The sequence below is a fragment of the Sphaerodactylus townsendi genome, linkage group LG03, assembly GCF_021028975.2.
Source record: "Sphaerodactylus townsendi isolate TG3544 linkage group LG03, MPM_Stown_v2.3, whole genome shotgun sequence".
NCBI lineage: Eukaryota > Metazoa > Chordata > Lepidosauria > Squamata > Sphaerodactylidae > Sphaerodactylus > Sphaerodactylus townsendi.
Genome location: NC_059427.1, coordinates 173063000 through 173081233, shown reverse-complemented (window position 1 = coordinate 173081233; position 18234 = coordinate 173063000). Strand labels below are relative to the sequence as shown.

At 45.5% G+C, this 18234-nt stretch overlaps 1 protein-coding gene across 1 annotated transcript in view; it reads right to left on the bottom strand.

The window, feature by feature from the left end:
• Positions 1 to 17976, bottom strand: part of C1QL4 (complement C1q like 4) — a 43672-nt gene extending 25696 nt beyond the window's left edge. Inside the window, exon 1 of the mRNA XM_048492169.1 lies at positions 16771 to 17976. Within this exon, the coding sequence (XP_048348126.1) occupies positions 16771 to 17328 (558 nt within the window). The 5' untranslated portion in view covers positions 17329 to 17976. The remainder of the gene's footprint in view (positions 1 to 16770) is intronic.
• Between the last annotated feature and the right edge of the window lie 258 nt (positions 17977 to 18234).

Below are 18234 nucleotides of genomic sequence, written 5' to 3'. Positions count from 1 at the left end.
TGGTGTAGCCCTGCTTTACTTTTTTGTTTGGCCACGAGTCAGGTTGGTATTCCCCTGTCAGAACTTGATGCCTCTGCAAGGAACTTGTTCCTCAAGTCCCTTAGGGTTGGAACTGGATCAGGACTGTGTCGCCAAGAGAGAAGGGGCTCCAGCCTTCCCCTTCATGCTGTTTTCATAGATTAAAATGGCTCCGAGGGTGACATTATTTGCTCTGTTGTGGGATGATGCACGCACCGAAGACTGCAATCGGGCCAAGAGTGCAACTTGATACCAGCTGCATCCGGCATCACCTAAATTGCCTTGCAAAGCCGATGAGGCCTTAACCCCACATCCAACAGGGTGAAGAGTTCTGTAGAACATAAAAGCTGTGGAATACTGAAATGTAGGTCGAATTCCCACTGGAAAATTTTACGCAGATCAAAACCAGTTTGTAGTGAAACCGTACCTCTTCATCGGAGTTTCTACCTCCTCACCGCAGTGTGCACACAGCAGACACACCCGGTTCCAGAACTCTTAGTAATCCCCACTACCAGGCGATCTCGCTTCGCCGGTCTCCCCTGATTGGCTGGCGTGCCTTGATGGGCCAGGACCGCAAAAAAAAAAGTTAATGTTTTTAAGTTTAACGTTTAACTGTGTGAACAGTTAAGCGTTTAACTGTGTGAACATTTAACGATTCAACAGTTACACGTTTGACCGGTTAACGTCCTTCCGCATCCCCTTCTGCTCTTGCTCACCGACTGCAAAAGCACAAACGAAACTCAGGAAAGGCTGGCTGCGCACACATCGCTTCAGCGCCAGGAGAGTGCTGATTGGTTGCCCGACTTTTGTGTCACACTCCGCAGCAGGAAATGAGTCAGGGTTTCAACTCTTGTCCCTCCCCTCGGATCAGCTCTGAACCGTGCCAATGAGGTTTATCCCACTTGCCAGCAGGTCCTGCTGGGAAGCGGGATAAGGGGGAGAACGAGCGCCAAAAACAGGAAGAGTCCATGTCTGCCGCGCAAGCAATGGGGAGGTTGTCCCTGAAACCTGGTTAGTTTGCGTCCTGAAACCTGGCTAAGAAGGTAGTGGGGATTCGACTGTAGTTGGTCCTCATAAAAGGGTTGAATTGGCTATCATTAGCATGGGGGATTGATGTGACTGTAAATCAAACCCGTGAGCCCTGTTCTCACTGAGACTGAGCTTCACTGACATCTTTCATTGTCCCATATCGTTTAAAGAATCTCAAACAAGGGATGCCGTACTAATGGTGTTCTTTGTACCGCAGTATGCATACACATCTGTGCAGCACTGAAATGCCCTCCAACCTCCCAGTCTCCACTAGGGGGCACTCTGAAAGAGCGTGAATAAATTAATTGGGGGGGGGGGTGTCCTGTGTTAATTATCTCGGTGGAGCCAGTAGGGAAATTAAACTGACAGGAGGTGAAGGGAGAATACATGCATTCTGAATGGAGGAAGAAATTAGGAATAGGTTTCAACTCCAGCAGTGGAATAGTGGCTAAGAGCAGGTGCACTCTGATCTGGAGGAACCGGGTTTGATTCCCAGCTCTGCAGCTTGAGTTGTGGAGGCTTATCTGGGGAATTCAGACTAGCCTGTGCACTCCCACACACGCCAGCTGGGTGACCTTGGGCTAGTCACAGCTTTTCGGAGCTCTCTCAGCCCCACCCACCTCACAGGGTGTTTGTTGTGAGGGGGGAAGGGCAAGGAGAAGGCCATTGCTTTCACCTCCTGCATGTGAGCTCCCAAAGGCACCTGGTGGGCCACTGCGAGAAGCAGAATGCTAGACTAGATGGACTCTGGTCTGATCCAGCAGGCTAGTTCTTATGTTCTTAGATTGTAAGCCCCTTTGAGTCTCCTACAGGAGAGAAACGGGGGATGGCGGTCTATAAACCCAATAAATAATAATAATAATAATAATAATAATAATAATAATAATAATAATAATAATAATAATAATAATAATAATAAAATCCAAACTCTTCTTCTTCTTCCTCTTTAGCAGTGCTGCAGTCCAAGATTAATGCCACTTGCTGGGATTATATTAGTTCAATATTAGTTCAACTAAGAGACTTCTATAGGGTTGGTTCTCGCTGCACCCCTCCGCCACCCATTTTTCATTCAGAAGCCTGGCTGTCTTTTCTGTCAACTGATTAGCATCATCCCTGTGCAGAAAATTAAACTGTATTGAGAACAGTGGTATAAAGGACATTGTAAGGTGCAGCCGATTACTAGGAAACACAGGCCGTTTCTGCACAACCAAAATAAAATACATGGACAAGCACATGGACAATTTCAACAGAAAGGAAGAAACCATGAAAATGAACAAAACTTGGCTACCAGTGTTGAAAAACACTAGAGCCAAGACAGTGACTAATCAGCTCCACACAAACACAGGATGACGATAGACAATAAACAATCAAAGGGAACAAAGGCCAGGCTACTTCTATTCAGTTGTCCTCACCTATTGACCTTGCTATTTTCATTGTTACTCACATGCTAATAGGTGGATCCCACTCAACACGTGTAAATCTAGCTTGCTAATTGCACCCTTTACTTGTTAACAGACAATGGTTCTTTCCCCCACCCTGGACACTCCAACAGGTATATATACTCCACTTGCTTTCCCACTATCAGATCCTCTGAAGATGACAGCCACAGGTGCAGGTGAAACGTCAGGAGAGAATGCTGCTAGAACATGGCCATACAGCCCGGAAACCACACAGCACCCCAGTGATTCCGGCCGTGAAAGCCTTCGACAATACATCAAAACAAAATAGTTTGAAGCAGGCAAGAAACTATTTCTTCAGTGGAGTTATGCATGGTTTATTTCCAGTCTCCAAACATTTTAAAGGCATCCTCTTTTATAACGATTATTTAGCCTGAAAAGTTGCCAAACTGTTTTCGCTTGCGGTGCAATCTCTTTAAAAAGTTTTCCACACCTTTCTGCCGTCCCCAAACTTCCTCCTTGGCGCCATTCTCTATTGTGTCACTTACTCCTTTCCTTCTCATCTGTTTATTTTCATAATTTCTGGTTTAAATTTGGGGGGGGGGGGTATTGTCAAAGGCATTCACGACCGGACTCAACTGGTTGTTGTGGGCTTTCCGGGCTGTGTGGCCAAGGTCTGGTGGATCTTGTTCCTAACATTTCGCCTGCATCTGTGGCTGGCATCTTCAGAGGTGTATCACAGAGAGAAGTGTGTTACAGCCCCGTCCAAACTTGGTGATGATGGCTCGCATGCCGATGTGCTCAGTGGTGGGATCCAAAAATTTTAGTAACAGGTTCCCTCGCCAGCCCCCCCTCAGCAAAGGGGGCAGAGGCGTACCTAGACAAACCTGAGCCCTGGGCCAAACCTGAGTTGGATGCCTCCCCCCATGGGCAGCCACCCCACCACGACCCCAAACATTTTTTGCACCAGGTCATTTCTAAATCATCATCACATTATAGAAAATGCCCCAACTCACAAATCTGAACACAGCAATCGTGAAACACACAGGTTCTTTGATAGAGACTGGTGAGATAAAAGGTATGAAAGGCTGAGAATCAATGAATTGCAGTACCTGAAAGGGATTAACCCAGTTCAGGGAGTTACATTATTAGTCGCAATTGCTATATGGAACCTTCACGTTCAAAGGCAGTATGCCTCTCGGGGAGGCAAGGGCGTGGAGATGGAAAAGCGGACCCAATTAGTAACCCCCTCTCGGCACACACAAATAATTAGTAACCCACTCTCGGGAACTGATGAGAACCTGCTGGATCCCGCCTCTGGATGTGCTCCACCCTGCCACTCCCACGGAGGCTTCCCAGCAGTACGGGGAGGCTTGAACAGAAAAAAGTTGCCCTTCTGCCGAGAAGCCATCACTGGACTGAATGCCTTGTTAGCGGCGTGAATCCAAGGACCAGGGCATACAATTGGCAAAGCCTAGGAGGGGGCTGACTCGACTTCTCCCCTAACCATGCCTCCAGCCCACCCCCGCTACACTAGTGGTGGCAGGGGCCCTGAGGTGAATCTGTTTTACCACACAACCAGCAGATTCCCCCGCCGTCGCCCCCACTGCCGCCCATTTTGATAGGATTGTTATTGTATCGGATTGTACTGTAACTTGTGCACAGCGCTTGTTTTATATGGGGGAATAATCATGGGGGCCCACATATCCTTTTTGAGTTTGGTTTGATCCACTGACTGTTTACTATGGGTTGACTCATGGTGGGAGGGGGTATAAAAACCCTAGGGAATTACCGTCAGTCCGCATCTGCACCCAGTCAGAAACCTGCGGGGGGGAGGCTGACCCTGTTTAATGTTTCTGCCTTGTCTTGTGCTGGTTGACCTATCAGTTTGCCATTTTGGCATCCACATTTGGCCAGGCCAAGCTGCAAACAGTGCAGAGGCAGAGCTACAAGGGGGACGGGGGGGTGTCCGTGTTGCACCGGGTGCATGCCTGGGGGGCAGCAAAAATTTCAGGTTTGTTTTTTGTATTTTAGTGTTTTCCAGTTTTTTGGCCTGCAGGGGGCGCAGCTTTTAGGCTAGCAGTACCAAAATTTTCGGGAGTTTTTGGGAGACTCTCCTAATGATACCACCCAAGTTAGGTGAGGTTTGGTTCAGGGGGTCTAAAGTTATGGACCCACCAAAGGGGTGCCCCATCCCCCATTGTTTCCAATGGGAGTTAATAGGAGATGGGGGCTACACCTTTGAGAGTCCATAACTTTGGACCCCCTGAACCAAACTTCACCAAACCTGGGTGGTGTCATCAGGACAGTCTCTTAAAGATGCCCTGAAATTGTGATGCTGCTAGCCTAAAAACTGCTCCCCCTGCAGGCCAAAAACTGAAAAAACACTAAAAAATTCAAAAAACACAAAAGAACTTTGGGGGGAGCAAAACTCAGATTTTGCACCAGGCTCCATTTTCCCTAGCTATGCCTCTGAAACAGGGTCTAAAGGAGAGAGAGAGAGAGCGGTGTAATGGTTAGATCTTCTAACTAGGAATCGTTTAGAGGAGGTAAGTGCAAACAAGTGGAGGGATTGAAAATGCTTTGCAAACTTTTTGCAAACATTTTCAGTGACTTTTGGGGAAATGGCCACAGGTTTGCATCCCCACTCAGCCCTGCAAGCTTGCCGGAAGACTTTGGGTCGGTCACACATTCCCTGCCTAACCTAAGTCAAATGATTGCTGCAGTGAGGATAAAAGAAAGGAGAAGGGAGTAGTGTGAAGCTGCGTTGGGTCTCCATTGGAGTGAAAGGTGAGGAATAAATCAGTACAGTGGAACCTCGGTTTTCATTGCCTTTGGTTTTCATTGGTTTCGGTTTTCATCGTTTTTTTCAGTTAAAAATTTGTCAGTCTTCAAACGCACATGGTGTACACTCAGTTTTCATCGATTTGAAGTGAGGTGCAGGAGTTTGTGGAGAAAAATCACCCGGACAAAGCTGTTGTGGGCCGTGTCTGCAGCTTGTTTAATGCCAATGTCTTGCCCCATTTCAGACAAATCTTTAAGAGGCGTCAGAAACAGACCACTTTGGACCGCTTTGTGGTGCGACATTGGTCCACTGGCTCTCAAGCTGGTCCTGGTGTTATTGTTTGTTACTGTTTTCAGCATTAAACACCATGTTTGTTCACCCAAAAATGTGTTTTTGGCATGTTTTTTGGAGTGCCTAGAATGGATTAATTGGATTTACATTGATTCCTATGGAAAAGTTTGCCTCGGTTTTCATCAGTTTTGGTTTTTATCGATTCTTTTCGGACAGATTACCAATGAAAACCGAGGTTCCACTGTAATTACAAAAAACCTGTTTACATATTATGTGATGGGAGCGTTTCAAAACCGTGCAGGCAGAGTAGAAGAAGTGAGAATGGCGTAGATGTCAATCATGGAAGAAAAAGAAAGGAAGTTGATGACAGAGCAGGAGAGTAATTTGATAGCCATCTTTAGTAGCCAAGGACTGGACCCTCTGCAGGTGAGCCAGAGGCGTATCTAGGGAAAATGTAGCCTGGTGCAAAATCTGAGTTTTCTGCCCCTTCCCCGCCCCCATATAGGTGGGCTCTCTCTCCCTCCACTACCAATCAACGCAGTGATCCCCCCCACCCCCTGCAGCGGGCGAAGCCAGAGGGAAGCGACTGTTCTGCGCTGGCATTTCTCGGGGGCGGCCAGCGTGCCCCTTCCCAACTGAGCGGGGGGATGAACCCGGTGAAGATCTTCCCATGCCAAGGAAGCCACCTGAGCCCATTTGCATCGGGTCAGAGTATGGACCCGGAGGGAAGGAGGAGGGGTGTGAGGAGTGATTTTCCGGGGGCCCCCACGTGACTAAATGGCCGCATCCCAGGGACATTTGACCCTATATGTCCCCTTGGGCAGTATGCCCCTGAGGTGGGCAAATATGCTCAATAGAGCCAGTCACATCTTCTATTTATTGCTGTTAGATTTATATCCCGCCCTTTCCATTAAGGTTTCTGGAGGAATTCTGAGCTTTGCACCGTTATCTTTTAACAATCCCTATAACTGGATGTTGGGGGGGGGGGAGGGGGACAAACCCCAATAAAGTTAATAGTGACTGCAGATCTCACAACAATATAAAAATGCTGCTGAGTTCAGGCAGCTTTGGGGTATTCTAACAACACACAATCTTGTGTGTATATTGGCGGTGGAGGTAGAAGTGAACAAAAGGAGGCAAGGATGTAGGCAAGCTGGAACTGAACGGGGGGGTGATGAGTGGGAGGGGAGGGGATGTATTATGAGCAGCAGCAGTGGCAGGGTGGCAGAAGGTGAAATTGGGGTTTCCCGCACAAGTCTTCATGCTTCTTTCCCAGGGGTGTTGATGTTCATGGACTATGATTCCCATCAGCCCCTGCCAGCGTGGCCATAGACTGATGGGAATCATAGTCCATGAACATCTGGGCACCCCTGGTCTATCCCCTTGATTTGTTGGGACGTTATCTCTCAGGTATCGGCCCTTTCCTCACAAACCTTTTAAAACATTTTGAGGCAGGAAATAAAATGTTTCCTCCATGGAGTTCTGCACTGTCCTGTCCCGTCCCCTGCCCCATAATTCTGAAAACATTTTATTTCCAACCTCAAAACGTTTTCAGTGGATCCCCTTTAAAAACTATTCTTTAGGCTGAAATGTTTTCAAAACGGCTTCTCTGGTGTGCGATCACTTTAAGAAGTTTTCCACACCTTCTCTGAACTTCCTCCTTGGCATCATTTTCTCAGCTCACTCTCTGTTTGCCCTCGCTTGTTTATTTGCTAATTTCTGTTATGGGAGGCGGGCGGGGGGGGGGGTAATCTTTATGGCATCAGTTATGGGGGTATGGAGAATCACACCACGAAGCTGTGAAGCACTGAAGCATGATTTATCTCAGGAAAAAAAAGGGAAAAATCACGTAATGGCAGCCATGAATCTTTTCGAGGGGGTGAGTACAGACATGCATCGTAGTAAAGGGAGGGGGGATTGAAAACGTTTTCCAAACGTTTTTGCTGATTTGTGTGGAAAGGGCTATCTTACGGTGATTTAAAAGCAGTGCAAATAAAATCTTATTGTCTGGTATTGCTCAGTTGGTTGATAACATTTGGGCCCCATCTGCCACATTTGAACTTGACTAAGAATATGTTTTGTTTGACTGGCTCCTCAGACCTTGAGATATACCTAAGTCTGGTATGGGGCGTGGTGACTTCTGAACCCTGGAAAAGCATTAGAAGAAGAAGAGTTTGGATTTATATCCCCCCTTTCTCTCCTGTAGGAGACTCAAAGGGGCTTACAATCTCCTTGCCCTTCCCCCTCACAACAAACACCCTATGAGGTAGGTGGGGCTGAGAGAGCTCCGAGAAGCTGTGACTAGCCCAAGGTCACCCAGCTAGTGTGTGTGGGAGTGTACAGACTAATCTGAATTCCCCAGATAAGCCTCCACAGCTCAGGCGGCAGAGCTGGGAATCAAACCCGGTTCCTCCAGATTAGATACACGAGCTCTCAACCTTCTACGCCACTGCTGCTCCTTAGAGCAAGAGCAACTCCATGTGCCAACAGTTATGAACTACTGCAAATATCATGGCACTCTGTGTGGGCCCAGAATGGCTAGGGCTGGATGCTGCTTGTGAGGGAGAGCGCCTCCTGCTGATCGGCTAGAGTTTTCCTTGGTGGATTCCTGTCGGACGCGTGAGACAGCTAAGCTTGGATGAGCTGACAGGATCACAGCCTGAGCTGGCGGGGCCATATGCAATGAGGGTGTTTATGACAGAGTGTTGGAGAACAGCACAGTGCTCGGGAATGTATATGTGTTTTAAAAATTACTCTGGAGAGAAGTCGAAAGGAATTGCTGTCTGTTGATGAACTGACTGTAATTCCTGTAGCGTTTTTTTTCCCCGCGCTCTGAGTGAAGGATGTGGACTTTGGAGTGCTCCAGGGGCAGATTTCAATTAGAATTTGACATTTTGGGGAGCTGGAGATGGAGACAGTGGCAAAAATAAAATATACAGAGCAGAAAAGCAGGTTTGGGTATCCGTTTCCTGATGGACAACGTCATTTAGTGTTGAGTATGCAAGACACAAGATGAGCCACTGGGATTCTTGAATTCCAGCATTGAAAGGGGACACGCAAATAAGTAGATTAGGGTACACAGAGAACTCTTTTTGTTAAGTTTAAAGTTGAAATCCAACGTAGGAGAGGACTGGAAGCATGGGTGGATCAGTTGAAGGAGGTTAGAGCAAGATGATTTGGGACCACTGAAGCTTTACTGCAGTTCTGAGAAGGGAAAGGAGTGGGTCACTTAAAGTTACCTTGCGATGAACAAGGAGGAGCTGCTAACAGCCGGGAGCCTGCATGGCCCTACTCCCCATGCTGGTGTTGAGTTGCTACACAGGCTTTGGTGGATTTGCCTGGTGCTTTTTTGGCACCTCCATTTCCTCAGCTATGTTTTTTTTTGGCCCACGAAGCAAAGTTCATATCCTCTGGGAAGACACTCTTACAATAGTGCTGCGAAAATTTGGTTTTTAAAGCATAAATACTCGCATTCTTTTAAAGAATCTTTTTGGTTTTTATTGTGTCTGTGTTTTTTGCCTTCTTTCATTTGTGCATGTAGACACAACCAAATGTTACTGTCAGTGTCCCAGGAGAATGAACTGGGTAGTTTTCATGGTTCAGTAAGATGATCTCTGCTACAGAAGTGGTACACAAGCAATATACTAGTGCTAGTAAGGGGCAAGTTGTAATAGTGGCAATAATAGTATGTTAACACCTGTGGCCATGTAAGTTATCTCTCATTGTAGTTGTCCTAGTGGCAATGCTTGTGAGTTCTCATTTCTGATTCCTAGAAAAAGATTCTATAGACAAAATACTTTAATGTTTGATCACATTATGGGCCCTTTCCCCACTTGCCTTCTGCTGCGCGCTACTCTCCTCAAGTAGCGCGGGGTCCCGGCGCACTCCCCACTACAGGGGCGGCGACAATGCAGCCGCCCCGACGCTGCCGCTCTCACGCCCCCTCAGTGCACGGCATTCCTGGCGCTCCTCAAAACGGCGCTTTTTGATGACCCCGCGCAGAGCGCAGAGCGCGGGGTCATGGGGAAACCCGGGCGCGCGCCAGAGATGACGCGCGCTGAGAGCAGCACGCAGCAAAGGGTGGTCAAAGGTAAGTGGGGAAAGGGCCTTAGTCTCACTGTTAGCTGTAATGAATGGTTCCTGTGAGTTGTAGCGGGGATATCATCAATGTTTTGGTTTGAGTGCTGAATTTGACCACATTTTCATTGGGTGGCCTGAAGTCACACAGTGAGAATTTGAGTCCCGGACTTCTTGGCTAAAACTGTACCTAGTTTTAACACTGGTGGTATCCTGCAGTAACATGAATTCCTGTTAATTCATGTGATTCAGCCATCTGACATAGTGGCTAGAACCATGGACTCCTGTCTGTCTGTCTGTCTGTCTGTCTGTCTGTCGATAATATATATATATATATATATATATATATATATATATATATATATATATATATATATATATATATATATATATATATATAGAGAGAGAGAGAGAGAGAGAGAGAGAGAGAGAGAGAGAGAGAGAGAGAGAGAGAGAGAGAGCGAGCAGGATTTGATGGAATTCCTCCTTACAGTAATGGTTGGCCAAATTATTACCTCATAGAGCTGTTGTGAGAATTAAATGTGGTGTATCCCATGTCCGCCATCCTGACCACTTTGAATAAAAGTAGAAACAGGCATGATGAATATTAATAGGATTTTCTGACTGCCCTTCTGTGCCTTGAAGAACTGTATGACAAAGTAAAATGTCAGCAGATAAAGACGTTCCTGGAACGGAGATGCAATGGAGGGATGGCTTCACCTGATGAATTCCTAACTGGCACACAATCCTAATGGCACAGATATTCAGCAAATAAAGAGATACCTGGTCATATTTCCTGGTTTTCTAAGTGCCTTTGGGGCATTTGTAGGGGTTGTTGGAAGCTATTTTTAGGGGCATATTAAAAAAACCTACTCCCGAATCTGCCATGCTTCTGCAATTTCATCCCCCCCCCTTTAAGAAATAAAAGAGTTCCTAAAGTCAGCGAGGCTTGACTGACAGCTGACTTTCTTCTGTTTACTCACACGACTGACACATCTGTGCAAGCCCCTGACATCTGTGCCCCTGACAGGGGACCTTCTCTGAAGGCCAGTAGAGGGCTAATTCTCCATGGTCTGTTTAATTCCCATCTCCCCTCTGCTGACGTTGCCAATTAATCCTGTCATTGTGGACACCTGTCTTTTGCTAGGGGCGGGCGGGGAACAGGAAGAGTTGGATCCCAGCAAACTCTGCTCTAGCAGACGGCCATTTCAGTCCCCCGTCCAACGACACAGAAGCAAGCCTCTCACCCAGAAGAGAAAGCTGTTTTGTTCTCTTAACCCTGCATGAGACCCTGCCTTGGAGTCGGACAGAATTCTAGATTTGGGAAATTTCCGTTCATTAGCCCCAGCCCAAACAGCGAAGTGTCTTGTAGTCCCTTAAAGACTAACCCATTTATTGTGAGCCGCAGCCTGCTTGGTCAGATTTGGGAAGCACACATTGGGGCTTAATTTGAACTGGGTTTTGCCCTGCAATCTGTCCTCCGAACCACAGCGAGGAAGAGAGTGTGCGGAAGCAGAGGAGCAGAACCGGCTCTCATGTATCTGGGATTAGGAACAAAACCTTGGGAAAGAAAATGAAGTCCGAGAAGACGTGAATGCTAGAAGAGCCTCCTTGGTTGTTCCATTAGTGGTGGCTATGTTGGGATTTTTAAACTACACCCGGCACCGTTTGTTACCTGGTAAACCTCCCATTCAGAGCTTTGAAGAGGTGGATATAGAATTTGAAGCGAGGCTTCACCACTCCACACAACAAAGCCCAGGGATAGAAGCCAAGAATATGTCCCTGTGGTGTGGGGTTTGGGACTGACAAAGTGATGGATATTGAGAGTGACTGGCCAAGAAAGGCAAGAGCCGGTTTGATCTACTTGGGAACGCTCCAGGGTTTACTACGGGGAAAGAGAGAGAGGTGCCACCGTAATTCTCCCAACCAAACAGTGCTAAAGAAAAAAAACAGCTGTCTGAATCTTTCCCAAATGAGAGTGCGTGAGTTGTTTTTAACCCTAATCAAAGTAATGCAAATAGCAAAGCACCTCTGAATTCCAGCCAGGAAGCTTTCTGTGCAACATTTTTGGGCTTTCCATCCTCCATTTCCGGGCTTTCTATGGATCATGTTGTGCTGCTATGGATATCTGAGAAGCATCACTAGGAAGGGTCTAAGGAGGGGGAAATGGGGGCGACTAAAAACAAGTGTTGCAACTCTTCAGGGTATGATTCCTAACAAGATATGTGCTAAAAACCCCAGCCTGAATAAAAGTTATCCCCTCTGGCCTTTGAAATGGCTGCCTCTTATTTCTAGAAGTTGATGTCTGCCTGTTAAAATTCAGTAGTGGGGGAGAGAGAAAAACACTCTGTATATGCCCCAAGGCACTCTTCCTTCCTTTTTTTATATTGCAAGACCGAGCCCTGGTGTTCAAAAACAGGTTATGGGGCTAAATTCTTGTGACCCCCTCATTCCGCTTGCATCCTATTTAACTTCAGGCTAGAAGGTTAAGAACTGAATAAAATCAGGGACCCAGAAAAATAGGTCTATCCCTGTTTTTCTCTTCTTGGCTTTGTTAAAGTGTGTGAGATGGTAATTTCTCTAATCTGTGTGTGTGTTTGCGGGGTTTGCTGTATATTTTTGAATTATATCTGACTGCTGACCACCAAATAAACCTCACACGAGGTTCCTTCCCCCCCTTGCTGTCTGCTGGATTTATAGCAGCGGTTGCAAATTAAACTACAGTTATTTCCCTCCCGTTTTAATTCCCTGCTAAAATAAACTACATAAATTTAGAGGAAAGAATGAAGGAGGGAAAGGTCTCTACTGCACAGGGAATAAAGGTAAAGACATGGGTATTGCTTGCCTCTGATCTCAATTGACAGGAGGTATTTTGGTATTAAAACTAAAAAAAAAAACCCTCGCTGACAAATTGACTGCAAACAGGTCTCAGGGGGAAAGTTGACTGAACCAATATTACCACGTGCCGTGTCAGTTTCTGTCCTTCCTGCTATTTATTATTTAATAAACAGGCAATTGTTCCTGTTCACCAAGCACAAATTGTGAAGGTGTCGGAATCTATTTTAAAGGCTCTCCAGGAAAAAAATATATATTTGTTAACCCTTCCGCTGCAGCTTTCATCACAACCCCCCTTGAAATCTAAGCTTGCTATTTAAGAAAGGGAAAATCGTTATTCTTAGCTGGAAGGCTCGTGGGGGAGAAGGGGGGGGGGACATTTATGAAGCATAAATCATGCCAAACATCACTTAGGTGCCTGGATGCTTTACTGTATATTGTGTGTGTGTGTGCGTGTGTGGAGGGGAGAAACACACTGCCAACTTGATGCAATCAAGCTATGCCAGTTTTATAACATGGAGGCAGAATTTATCTTTAGATAGCACTTTTGATATCCAAATATTGCTAGTAGTTAATTGATTTTGAGGGGAGAGGGAGGCAAGGCTGTGGTATTAATGTTGAAATTATTGAAGGGTTGAAGGGAATTGACTCTGTTGCAGATTTTTTAAAAATAAAGTGTGTGAGATCAATGAACGCAATGAAGGGCGATTAGGATTCCAAACTCCCCTTAATATTTGTGTAGCGATGAAGAGGGGAAGGAGACGCTCCATTCCACTTCAGAACCCAGAACCACAGTAGATTCTTCTGGTCAGTTTTCTAAGGAAACTAATCAAAACATCACCTTAATTAGACAGTATAATTCAATGGATTGGTGAACACAAGGCTTTCGACCACAGGCCCAAAGTAGGCATGGATCCACCGCTTTCTGGTGGGTGAAGTTCTGTGTTAACGTTTTGACCTTGGCTCTTCTTGGTGTGTTAAGGACCAAGAGGTTACCCCGCATATTTGAAGGGGGTGCGCTTGTCTGACTTTGCCTGACTGAGTCCATGTGGTTCCTAACTCTGTCAGTCTTCAAACGCACATGGTGTACACTCTTAATCCATAACACATGAACACATGAAGCATTGTCCTCATTGAAGTACGGAAGAAATGTGCAGTTAAACACGTGTAATATTTACATGACCTTTCGAAGCAAAGGACAGTTGCAAGAAATCCTTTTTGAGTTTGGTTTGATCCACAGCTTAGTATGGCAAGATTACCTTTGGCTCTTAAAATACCTTTTGACATAAAACACACACACTCTCTGTACAATATATTATATAAATGTACTGTTTTAATTTCAGTATCTCCCAGAGCATTTTGTTGGAACTATCAGCTGGCACACGGATATGTATATTGATCTGATGAAAAGAGACAACAGATGTCTTCTCTGGAGATGTGTTTTCATTAGTTCGGGTGGCTCGTTGAAAGATAACAGGGATGCATTTTAAATTTCAGATCAATGACTTATTTATCTTTAACAAATGGGAAGAGTTGAAGCTGAGACTCTGAAACATGCCATTTAACACCACATATTTGATAACTCGATGTCCGAGGTGAAAAGTTTTTTTAAAAAAGAGACTTTAAAAATGCCATATAAAAGTTTTCATCGGGGGAATATCTTTTCTTCCTACCTCTGGGATTCACAAGAGCTCATGCAATAAATTAAGCGATCGGGTTGTATGCCTTTTTTCAAACAATAAAAAGAGGTAAGCTTATTGGAAACTTTCCACCCACCTGCAGCTTCGGAGTGGTTGCTAATAAAAATGTAAAAATAAAGTGTGTGTCATAGAAACTTATTGGAAACTGGTGGATGGCAGAAAATGGTCTATGATGGATAGACACGCTTAGTCATGTGTGTGCTTGTCTGTGTGAAGTCATATACCATGCCACAAAATCTTGAGTGGTTGGTCTGCCCTTGGCATTTTGTCAGCATTTTATTACACATAACTCTTCTTTTTGGACTTGTCATCCTGACACAGATCTTAACCACAGTCTTATTTTTTTCTGTGTTTTGACCTGTTGATCTGTTTCTACATAAACAGTCATTAAATGAATATAAGGCAGTAAATAAGCAAAGTTTTTGTAAGAGGCATGTATGTACATATAAATTGTGGAAATTTGTCATCAGTACTATTTTACAACCATAAATAGGTATAGATGTTTAAAGGTACTACTTTTATATTTATATGTTTAGGTATATTTTTATGACTGCAAATGAAATTAAATCTACAGTATAAGATAGATTAAAACATTTTTTGTCCGGCAACATCTCCACATGCTTAATTTCAGCATTGGCATGATTCATAAAACTGATGGATGGATAGATTTTAATGCATAAAAATATAAGTGACCTCATAATAATCATTTAGATGTGCATATTAATTCAGTAAAATAGTGATAAAATGCTCCTCTTATACGGAATGCCTATTGGACCATCATTACAACGTATTTATATGTGTACATATATCTAGCTTTTAGGCAAACAGATATTTTATCTTTTGGACTTTTTAAAGATACATAAATGTGCAGAGGTAATTTGTACAAATGATTAAATGTACATATATAGTTTGTGTAGCATGCACTTTATAGCTCCATGCTGATGTATGGGCACCCAAGTAATATTCTTAAAACTGAAAGAAGAAAATGATCTTTGACTCTTAGGCACGGCTCACGAGACCAGTTCACACTGTTTCCAAGAATTAAATAAACTGTGCTTCTTCTTCCATTAGTGCTAATCCAGTTAAACTTTAGAATCTTTAGCAGACTTGTGTGATTGTATTCTTGTTCTGATTACTAGAGGTGACCTTTGTGTAAAGTTTTGATTTCTTCTTTCCCTGCATGCAGGCAGAAAATGTGTGTTTGTTTGGTAATAGTTGAAATAACGTTTCATGTTAGATTTTTAAAAAGCAGTGTTTTAAAAAGAATGTCCTCCCTATCCAGTTAAATTAAATATAGGCTCACGTGGAAAACATGTATGTTGTGATTTTCCTTTACATCCTCATTGATCTTCCTTAAGGAACTATGAATGACCAACTCTAGCAACAACAATAATAATTTAAAGTCATAGACCAGTCATAGATACAAATGCAAATTCCATACATTTTTCTCCCTAGATTGCCTATCACTTTATACTTTATAGGTAGAAACTTAATGGGAAGAAGGGGTGGTCAGGTTAGATCACAATGCAGTTTCTGATTTAAGGCGATTTTCAAACTTGACTGACAGCCATATAAGGCTGCACAGCCATAGAGACTTTTTTTTAATGGCAGAGGGAATGTTAAATAAATCTCAATGGAATACAGTGCTTGATATGCACTTTTCATTTGGCAAGCTTTATCTTTTCTTCTCGAAGAGAACCCTTAAAATCAGAATGAACCACCTTCCTTCATAAAGACAAGGATATTTTCAGCATTACCTGTTTCCTCTGAAAAATTACCTGAGGAGAGCTTTGTAATAGTGATGTGATAGTGTCAGTTTTGGATTAAAACTGAACGCCTGCTCAGAAAGCAGTAAGAGTACAAGGTAAACTTGCCCCTGCATGCAATTTCTAATTGATTTTAAAATATTCTACAGTTAGAGAAATTATAACGCCTTTCCCCCTTTCAGCTTTTCCTGGGGAGAAACAAACCCACTGTCCTTCCTGCCAAATTAATAACATATAGTGCAATCCTAAGCAGGTCTACTCAGAATCCTACTTAGGTCTGTTCAGTGGGACTTACTCCTAGGAAAAAAGTTTTTAGGATTGCACTGGAAGTCCCAAGGGCTGAGATGTTGTGCTCCAAGTAGCTGACTGAGAAGTTTCTGTAAGTGAAGTAAAGTTGAGCTTTCAATAAGTTTTGAGGAAATGTCAGTGCAGTGCCTTCAGGGGCAGAAGGTTGGAAGAATTTTTAAGTTGAGTGGGTGGAGCCATTGAGGTCGAGTGGGAGGAGTCAAGACATTGATGGGAACAGCTAAAGAGGGTGGGTGTGGTTAGTCACTGAAGTGGGTTAAAGGTTTGAGCAGGTAGAATTGGGAGAAGGTAAATGGAAATGGATGGCAGGTGAAGTTGGGCCCTCTAATTAGACGGCCTGTCGGTGGAGTGGGAAGGGTATGTAGATGCAGTGGGTGAAGCCATTGTGTTTGCCAATGAAATAGGAGGATACCATAAACTTTGTATGGTGGGTAGGAGGGGTCAATGCATGGTTTCCTGGTAGAGGGGGAGGGGCTTTCAGTTGTGGTGGCAAAAAGAAAGAGGAGCAGAGGGTAACTCTGGGAAGGAAAGGATACAGGCGTAAAGAGTAGGGGGTGTCTCCTTACCTGCCCATTCTTCATCAGGTCTGCCCACATGCTGCTGCCATCGCCCCCACGCATGAGCACATGATAGGTGAAGAAGTAGATACCAGGTAGAGGGCAGGTAAACTTGCCACTCAGTGGTTCGTAGTAGTTTCCCACATTGGTCACCACATCGTCAAATCGCAGGATCTCATACCCTTCGTGTGGCTTCCGCAGTCCTGCATAAAAGGCGATCTTAGGGAACGATGGCATGTAACCCCCGGGCCCTGGACCAGGTGGCCCTGGAGGACCCGGCCTCCCTGGATCTCCAGGTGAGCCAGGGGGACCAGGTGGCCCCGGGGGGCCAGGAGGCCCACGGATTCCAGACTTGCCCTTCCTTCCTTGGTCCCCTTTTTCTCCAGATGCATAAGGAGGCGGTGAGATGACGGCCAACTCCTGGCTTGCCTCTGCCGAAGCCGCCCCGTGGGTTTGTGGCGTGTAAGGGTCACAGACCATACGGCAGCTGCCCAGCATCTCATAGTGGGAGGTGGTCTTGGAGCTGTGCACCAGCAACGGAATGGCCACCAGGAGAACCAACACCATTGCCACCCCGATGGCGGCCCCGATGACCCTCTTTTTGTGGCTCAGCCTGGAGGCAGCCAGGGTTAAGAAATCGTCTTCGCTTTTGGAGGTAATGGTGGAAGGCTTTTGGGAGTCAGCCACCACCCGGACGGAGGTCCCGACTTCGGCGCCCTTTGGATGATGCTCCACTGCGATGCCCTGGCCTTTCCAAGCACTTGTTGACGGCCAACTCTGTCTGAAGTTGCTCAGCTCTGCAGCGTGCGTGCGTCTTCCCAGAGCTCTCTCCTTCCTCCTTGAAATACTTGCTGCCTTTACAGTAGACACTTTTGACTTGCTCACACTTCGCGGAGAACAGCAGTGGTGGCAGCGCAGCCGCAGCAGCAGCAGATGTGTTTGGGGTGGAGATGATCAGCAAGAAAATGTGTGTGCATGCATGTCTGTGTGTGTGTGTGTGTGTATAAAGATTTCCCTTCCCTTCCTCTTCTCCACTTGAGAGAACTCAGCTGGTGACGGCAGTAGCAGCTCCAGGCTCCTCGTGCCAGATCATATGGCCATCAACAGGGAAACCGGAGGAGGAAGAGAGAGATTTCCCAACCACCAGTTCATCCACCACCCCTCCCTAGCACATGCAAAACCCTTTCCATAAACTCAAGAAGAGGAGATCGGACTGAGCTGCCCAAGATGCAAAAAGTAGCTTTAAGCCAACCAGAGCGACCTCTGGTGCTTCGCAAAGGAGGCGAGGCTCAGCCACTGAGATGCATCTGCCCGGAGCCTGGAAGTGTCTCATCCCATTCCATAGCAGCAGCCTGTGTTTCTGCGTGCATTTGCATGAGCCAGGGATGGATTGTCAGGAATGTGGGGGGCCCGGAGGCCTCCATCTTCAGGTGCAGCCGGCGGAGGAGATCCGCGTGGACCAAACCTCCCTGC